Below are 8,650 nucleotides of genomic sequence, written 5' to 3' on the forward strand. Positions count from 1 at the left end.
ATATGCTAATAAATTGTTAATAAAGCAAGCTAACAATTCAATATTTCTGAATTAAACTTGAGCTTTACTTAACTCGATCCAACCAATCAGTTTACTTTTGATGGTACATAATTAAAAAAAAAAAAAAAAGAGACACCAAGTCACCGTACCAACAACATCAACAAAGAAGGAAATGAACAACATACTACAATTGCATTGTGCACAAAAATAGTATAGAGCACGACCAGAAGAACAATACATACACTTTTTCCTTATTCCTTATCTTTCAATTCTTTCATCTCTCTAAACGCCTTTTCTCTTCATGATATAAGTATTTGAATTGGAAAATTGATATTTAATTAGGGAATACATTTTTGTATCTGCCGTTTTTTATTTATCATACACATTTATTCTATAAAATCAAACATATGATACATTTAGCTTATAAAAATATACATCCAATTTTTAACTACTAAATTATATTTGATTTTATAATTGTGTCATATAAAAAAATATATTTAGGTCCTATAAAAAAATATTAAAATACGTTTTAACGCATCTATTAGCTGACACAATTGAAATTGAACATTAATTTGGATATCTTTTGATTGTTGCAATTATACTTAATAAAAGAAAAGTCCCAAATGATTTAAGGCTTCTTAGCTTGCTTTCCCTCCTTGGTAGGTAGGTTTAACCTTTGCTTCGAGGCATCTCCATTGCTGCTTTGGATATGGCTTCGAAAGCGTTGACCATGCATGATTTGAACAACTTTTCATCGATGAAGCCTTTCTGTGTTTTTAAGGTAACCCTTAATGTTCTTGTATAGCTCATAATTGCAATATTGATACTCTGTAATAACAAAGGAGATAATATGTCAACAACATAACAAAACCCACACTTTTTCTTTTACTCTCTTCCTTTTTTTTTTTTTTCCCCCACTTTTGAACTTTTACATTGTAATAAATCTAGTCATTACTAACATGAGGTTTGGAGCAGTTCCTTATTATGGAAAGTTAGTCGACATCATTAAACTTAATTATGATGGTATATTCTTTGTAACCTTGTTTAAATGTGAATGGGCTAATACCACAAACCCAAGGGCTATGAAAGTAGATAAGTTAGGTTTTACTTCTATCAACTTTAGTAGATTAATACATACCGGTGAGCATGAGGATGATGAGCCATATATTAAGGCTAACGAAGCTCAAATGGTTTATTACGTGGAGGATGAGAAAGAAAAAGGTTGGAGCATACCAATTCAAGTAAAGCCAAGAGACTTATATGATATGGGCAATGAGGATGAAGACATAATTTATGACAATGTGGGTTATCCATCACAAGATTTGGGACAATTTTTTCCGGATAACATTTCACATATACCATTAGCAAGATCAATTATAGACGAAGAAAGTTTAGAATAATGTAAGTCTTTAGTTGCAAGTCATAGAGTGTTATGTATTGTTTTCTTTCATAATTTTATGTTTTATTACATATACAGGATAGTTTGATATAGTAGTTTTTTGTTTCTTTGGTTGTTAGTTGATTAAATCAAGTACTATTATTTCAGTTTCATTATGTTATTGATATATTAATCTTAATATCTGTTGATACATTGTAGAAATGACTAAGAGAAAGACTGTTTCTTCACGTGAGAATACATCTACTCATGAGTTTAATGATTCATCACCCGTTGATCAAAATGAGTCCTCTGAATCTATAGAGCCTGAACCTACTTTATCTACTGGTTCAGAAGTTCCAAATGTTCAGTTAGATGTACAAGGAAGAAAGTCCAATAAGTACTGGACAGTTGATTTGGAAGGTATGTTATTAAATTTAGTTCAATTATAGCACTGTATATTTAAATTTCTACAAGGAAGGAAGTATAATAATCTATGGTATACGACTTGAATAATTTGATAGATGCAAGCGGAGTGATTAAGGAAGGTCACTTAAGGTTGAAAGATGTGTGGGTGCTGTCTCGTGAGACTAGAATTATAGTGCATTGGAATGAGCATGGCCAACCGATTGGTGAATCTGGTGGACTTTTAGGCTTGTTTTTGGGAGCTGTTGCTGGGAATTTCAAGAACTTTCCTATAAGTTATGAGAAATGGCCTTTGGTTCCAATAGAGCCATACAAAAATGGAGTTTATAGGGATATTATTCAGGTTTTTTTTTTTAATTACGTAATAATAATTTAATTATCTTCAATACATGCATTCTTATGTTCTGGTATTGTGTCATCCAAGGACAATTTTAGCTGTTATTTATTAATGAAAATAATATAGCTGGCCAAGTCACTAAATGTCTCCTAATCTAAAACTAGTTAGGTTTGTACCAATGTCTTTATCCTGTATTTTTTCTTCTTTTTTTTTTCTAATTAGTAAAATAGTATTTTAATATATACATATTCAAACAAGTTTAATTATTCTGTGTACAACTAAAAAGAACCTCTTAAGTTTGATTGACATTGGTGCACTCTAATAGGAGCAAATAAGATATGGAAAAATGTAAAATTATGTAAAAGATAAAAGTAAAAAGAGTTATACTGTTTATGCATAATGTTAGACTTTAGTGCATCCAATGAGGTGTTCTAATATTTATATTTAAATCGGTATCTTTTATTTTGACTAACATTTAAAAGTTTGTTTAGACTTCATAGGAAAAAATATTCCTGTTTAGATTTTTAAAAGTTTTTTGGTCTTTTGTGGGATTTCAGATCAGGTAATTAAGTAAAATGCTCTACGAAGCTGTAAATGAGTTAAAATTAATTAAGGCTGGATATAATATCACATGACCTAACCTATCGTTTTGACATTTTTTTCCTATATTAATTTTTTTTTTGTCATTTATGTTGCTGTTAAACATTTCAGGGATTAGTATCAAGTTTTATGATTACCAAGGTTCTAATTAAAAACTCTGGATAATGACTTTATTGGAAATATTTGAACATGAGGTTTATCCATATTAGTTTAGCATTAAGCAGGTCCATTTGTAATTTGTTATCTAATTAAATTTTAATTTGTCATTTCTAATTAAATTTTAATTTTTCATTTATAAAATTTGGGAAAAAGAAGAACTAAAATTAAAAACTGAAAATAAAATTGCAAATCAAAGAAGCGCTAATTTTTTTTTGAGTGGTCTAATATTACCTAGCTCACACTTATAAATATGTATTGTACATGGGTGATTGATTTTTGGTCTATACTTCTCAGCATTCCTTGGTGCCATAATTATTTTCTTATGCTGCATGCCTCTTATGGCCATTTTATGCTATTATTTTAGTTTTAAATTACATGTTGTGCATAGCATAAGGATGAGAACATTTTTGTGAATTATGTTCCAGTTTTAGTTATTAATAATTTTACATGTAAGTCTATGTTACAATTATTCAGGTTAATTATTTTTATGATTATACTATGTAGAGATTCTTTAAAGTTGATGATGGACAGCAAAAAAAGTACATACTACAAAATCTCGGCAGGAAGTGGAAAGATGATAGATGCAAATTGTTTAATGACAATTATAAGTGGAATCTTACTAGAGAGCAAAATATAGCAGCGTTACCAAAAGGATTTGGAGTCAGCTTGGAGCAATGGGCAACTTTTATTGATTATAGATTAAGGTCCAAAACTCAGGTAATTGTATGAACACACATTCTATATTTCATTTTATATTGACAAGTTACTAATTGAATTTGCATGTTTAGGATATGTGTGAGAAAAATGCAAGTAATCGAGAAAAACAAACAATTCCTCATACACTCGGATCCAAGACGATTGCTAGGAAGAAACACGAGTTGGTTTGTGATTTGAGTCCTTATCAGGATAATGATATGTTATTTAATTTTTACATGCGTTGAAATTGAATTTCCATTTATCGAATTGATAGGAAACTGCTAACAAGAGAGTTTTTACTAGAGCTGAAATGTATCCAATTAGTCATAAGAAGAAGGATGGATCTTTTGTTAATGATGAGGCTAGAGAGAAAAGTGTAAGTATTTTCACTTTATTTTGACTTTGTTTGTTAATGAGAATGGAGATTATTCTAATGATGATGCATTTCTCAAATTCTTATCATAGGAACAATTAACTTTGCTTCAAGCTAATGAGAGTTCTACTGATGATGCATATGTCAAGTTATTTGGAAAAGAACACCCGGGTCGTGTTAGAGGTGTAGGATTTGGTGTTTGTCCATCCCAAGTCATGAAATCTTCTAATAGTTTCGGAGGGGTATCTTCTTCATGCAATCATGACTTTGATATGGCTAAAGTTCGTTGTATGGAAGTAGAATTACAAGAGAATAAAGCAACAATTTCTTTATTACAAGCTCAGGTGACATATTTCATTAATCATTGTATGGGTGGAAAAGTGCCACATGACTTTCCTACAGCTACGAATAATGGGGTAAATATTATATATGGATTTTTTTTCCTGAATCTTTCATTGTGCATGATTTAGTAAAATAATGATTTAGTTATTCTTGTTCATTTTCTTAATTTGTGCAAATGGCTTATGCCTTTTCATGTTAGACTTAAATTATTCAATGGTCTTTCTTTTTATTCTAACATAATTTTATTTATTTTCAATCATAGGTTGCATACTCTCCAATAGAGACAAGGCCATCTTCTACTATTCCATGAAGTAGCTCTAGAATTTTATGATTGAAGTGACTCAAGACTTTTATTATCAAAGTAGCTCTTTATTTTAGGCTTTTAGCTTAGTTAAATATTAGTAGCAGAATTCTTTTCTAATTTAATATTAGGATTGCGTTATTTGAATTTACTTTGATATGTAAATATAGGTGTTAAACACTCATTGTTATGGATTTATGATTATGTAAGACTTATTAAATACATATTATATTTTGAAATGCAATGGTAATCATATTTTGGTCAATTTTTGTATTTTACTGAGTTGTAGATTATAATAGTTGTAGTATTTTTTTTTAATTGCGATGGAAGCATTAGGAAGGAGTTTATATATAAAGTTGGTTAATTTTAAAACAAAAATTATGGCGTTTTTGCGGCGGTTTAAACCGCCGCGAAATTCATGGTAAAGATTAATGCCGACATTTTAGCGGCGGTTCCAAACTGCCGTAAATGTCTAACGGTAACTATAATTTCAAATTGTGCGGCGGTTGCTAAACCGCCGCTATACACCTACTTTGCCTGGTTCACGTGCATAATGGCGGTTTTAAACCGCCGCGATTCATCGAGTGACACTGGCGGCGGTTATTCCAGCGGTTCTTCAAAACCGCCGCCGCTGCTATGCCGACGGTTGACTTGACCGCGTTTTACTCACCGCCGGGAGCTAATTCTGGCGGCGGTTATAACCGCCGCAACCTCCCAAAATAACCGCCGCCGCTACGCTGTTTTGTTGTAGTGTAACCAGGTTGTTTTCTCTTTTTTTTTTTTTTAAAGGAGCTCAGTACAATAAAATAAAATTTATTATAAAATAAATAATAACTTAAAATAAAGATTTTATTCAATAAAATAAAAACGTACTTATTAAAGTTTAGAATTTAAGGTTTAGGGTTTAAAATTTGTACTTACTATATACTCTGTAAAAAGACTATATCTCTTCTAAATACTTATATTCTTTGTCAATCTTTTTTATTTGTGAAAATTTTGTAGATAATTTTTCTGACACTCATTTCTAAATTGCAAAAAAACCTTTTTATTACTACTCTTAACTAGGTTAATTAGTCCACTATTCATTTATAAAAAGTATTTTAACTAAAAAAACAGTTGATTTAAAACCATAAAATTTTTTCACATAGAAAATGGAAAGCAAATGCTTAACACATAACTAATAGAAAATGAGTCACTTTCGTTTAAGTCTTAACTATACTCTCCGTATTAAATGGATGAATTAGTGTTAATAGTATATAAATCAAATTTTAATAATTTTGTCTGCATACAAAATTAAATTTCTATATACGATTGTTGTATATTATTGACAGCAAACTCAAAGGTTCAAACCAAACATTATTTATGGCAAAATTGAATGAAAGAAAAGGAGAGGAAGAAAGGAAGAGAAAGATGATAGTAATAACCTCAGGTCCACCAGTCATTGTGAAGTACAAGCCTTTACAAGGATGATTTGCCAACGCCATAGGTTCAACTGGCCCAATCAAGTTCGATATTACCACACTTGCATTTTTTAGTGTCCCATAAATATGTTTTGCAACTGCCTACAACAACAACAACATAGAATTGGGTCACGTGTCAATAGTCTTGCCACTAAAAAAATTTATATGGATCATCTGAAGCACTAAAACACTTAAAATATTTTCTATACTATTATTTTTTAACATATAAAGAAATTGAATAAAAACAAGTTTAATAATAAAAATATAAATTATTTAAAATGTTTGATAAATTTATTATACCTCATGTCCTCTTAGTTTAAGCTCCAAATCAAGAAGCCACTCAATGAGAAAAACAGTGAAAGAATTTCTCTTCCTCTTGATAATCTTCTGTGCTTTCCAAACAAATTCAAGGGGATTGGAAAGGCTTGATTGGGTTAGCTTAGGGATTGAAACGTGCAAGAAAGCAATGTGATTCCCCCATGGAGATCTTGAATTTGGTTTCATCATTTCTTGAATTGATTGGTAGCTTCCAATGTTCCTAGTACTAAGCAAAACCAATCCTGTTGACTTTGTTCTTCTTCCCTTCTCGCTGTTCATTTCTTCCATGTATAGCCTAAGCCCATAGAAAATTGCCCCAGTAATCACATCGTTCAGCGTCTTCAAATTACAAACAAACAAAACGAACACACAATCATATTATTATTAGCTATAAATTTAAAAAAGTATAATAGTAGACATAAATACAACAATAAATTTATATATTTATTAATATTGATGAATAATATAACCCTGTGGGTAAGTAACATCCATCTTATAGAGCTAACAATAAACTCTTTAATCAAAAAAAAAAAAAAAAAAAAAAACTCTTTAATGTCTCCAATAATGAGTGAAAAGTTTTAAAACTTAATTATCATTTTAATTTTAAGATTATATGACTGAAATAACTTGAAATAAACTTTAACACATTATATAAACTTACCACACCAAGCATGGACTTTATCTTTTTAATATGATCCAAAGAGAATGATATGTTTGTTAAGACACAAGGTTGATTCTCAACACCTTCCTCTCCACTCCTTATAGGACTCTTGTCATCTTCCACCATTGAGCTCTTCACCACACTCCATCCAAAATCCGAGATAGAGTTAAATACCGAAAATACGGCCAAAGGGATCCTCCTGAAGAATCCCTTTTTGGCGCGCACGGCCGACTCATTCGGCCGGCGCGAGGGAAAGGTCAAGGGAAGAGAAGGGTCATCAGCTCTTTGAAGGCAAGAGAGTAGAGCACCTACAAGGGTGTAACCATCTCCAAGAGCATGGTGGAGTTTGAATATTAAGGTGCCTTTAGCACTTGTTGTTGGGTATTTGATCACATGAACTTCCCATAGTGGTTTATCTTGAGGGGTTTTTTCCATTAATATTCTTGATACATATTCATCAAAGTATTCATCATAGAATTGTGATGTCTCATTTTTTGGGAATATGGGAACTTTTATGTGCTCCTCTGCCTTCACCTCCACTTTTTTCCACCTCATTTCTCCATCTTCATCTCTCACCTGATTTCAAGTATATACATACACATAATTAATATAAATACAAACGGAAAAAAATAATTCAATTTCGTTCTATGTATAAACAATGATTTTATAAAAATATTTAATTATCTATCCTCGCATAGACACCTTGACTCAATAATCACCCATTAACTTGATTGTCTTAAAAACAAATAATAAGTATATATGATCAAATAATAATATTATTAGTGCATTAAAATTAATTTGAAATACATAACTATTGAATAATACATTTAAACGCAAATCATATAAATAAGCCGACCGAAAAAGGTTTTATTAAAAATTAACAAATAGGATAAAGCTCAAAAAAAGAAAAAAGAAAAAGAGTAGTCGATCAATAACACGAATGAAAAAAGAGCGAGGTTAAGACCATTATGGAGGAAAAGCGTGGATTGATAGGTAGAAAGACATCTTTTAACAAATACATAGTTTGAGAGTCATCAATTGGAATTTCTGATTCCAAGAACCCAAAAACATATGCACATAGCAAAGGGGTGTTGAAGTATCTTCCACTAGGACTCACTGGCTCTGAAAATTCTAAGTTCTCCATGATACTCCACTATTTAAAAAGTGTTACAAAACTAATATTGGAGTACCACTTTGTTTAAGCAAACCTGGAACTTATTATAGGACTAGATAAATTGTCTTGTATATAATTAATGATGCTTGCCCTTATCCACTTTGATCAACTATCTTGATGTGAAACTTTTAAGGCTAATGAAGCTTCTTGAGTGTGTAGCTTTATAGCGTAGATAAAAACAATTTATGTGTTTCCTTAAAAATTCACGTGTAAGGCTTGGCACTATTATTTTTGTACTCCTGTAGTCCTAAATATGTGGCTTTTAAGAACATGGCATGCATATATTAATTATCAAATGAGCTCAATTAATATGAGCTCGTGAGCTAAGCTATTTATTTATTTTATATTTTAATAATGTATCTGACATACATATTTATTAAGTATATAAAAGTAAAATATCTATATTTATGTCATATCTATATTTTAAT

The 8,650-nt window shown here is 30.6% G+C and overlaps 2 protein-coding genes across 2 annotated transcripts; one reads left to right on the forward strand and one right to left on the reverse strand.

Annotated features, from left to right (window-relative positions):
* Positions 1-441: 441 nt before the first annotated feature.
* On the reverse strand, positions 442-8,265 carry LOC112737682 (wax ester synthase/diacylglycerol acyltransferase 4). The gene is made up of 5 exons (XM_025787690.2): positions 8,013-8,265; positions 7,049-7,624; positions 6,370-6,726; positions 6,034-6,171; positions 442-828 (listed from the first exon to the last, which is right to left on the reverse strand). Exons 1-5 carry the CDS (start codon positions 8,190-8,192, stop codon positions 670-672), a joined length of 1,410 nt encoding a protein of 469 aa, XP_025643475.1. The 5' UTR covers positions 8,193-8,265; the 3' UTR covers positions 442-669.
* On the forward strand, positions 960-4,784 carry LOC112737683 (uncharacterized). The gene is made up of 8 exons (XM_025787691.3): positions 960-1,389; positions 1,598-1,798; positions 1,900-2,144; positions 3,402-3,614; positions 3,686-3,778; positions 3,868-3,969; positions 4,059-4,382; positions 4,571-4,784. The coding sequence occupies exons 1-8, from the start codon at positions 960-962 to the stop codon at positions 4,616-4,618; spliced, it is 1,656 nt and encodes a 551-aa protein (XP_025643476.2). The 3' UTR covers positions 4,619-4,784.
* Positions 8,266-8,650: the final 385 nt, after the last annotated feature.

This window comes from Arachis hypogaea, chromosome 13 (assembly GCF_003086295.3).
Source record: "Arachis hypogaea cultivar Tifrunner chromosome 13, arahy.Tifrunner.gnm2.J5K5, whole genome shotgun sequence".
NCBI lineage: Eukaryota > Viridiplantae > Streptophyta > Magnoliopsida > Fabales > Fabaceae > Arachis > Arachis hypogaea.

Coding starts and splice junctions, on each gene's coding strand:
- LOC112737682 (XM_025787690.2), bottom strand. CDS start 8,192: ATGGAGAACTTAGAATTTTCAGAGCCAGTGAGTCCTAGTGGAAGATAC. Junction 6,172..6,369: donor TTAAACTAAGAGGACATGAG/GTATAATAAATT, acceptor TTGTTGTTGTAG/GCAGTTGCAAAACATATTTA. Junction 829..6,033: donor CAATGACTGGTGGACCTGAG/GTTATTACTATC, acceptor TTGTTATTACAG/AGTATCAATATTGCAATTAT.
- LOC112737683 (XM_025787691.3), top strand. CDS start 960: ATGAGGTTTGGAGCAGTTCCTTATTATGGAAAGTTAGTCGACATCATT. Junction 1,390..1,597: donor ATCAATTATAGACGAAGAAA/GTTTAGAATAAT, acceptor GATACATTGTAG/AAATGACTAAGAGAAAGACT. Junction 3,615..3,685: donor GATTAAGGTCCAAAACTCAG/GTAATTGTATGA, acceptor TTGCATGTTTAG/GATATGTGTGAGAAAAATGC.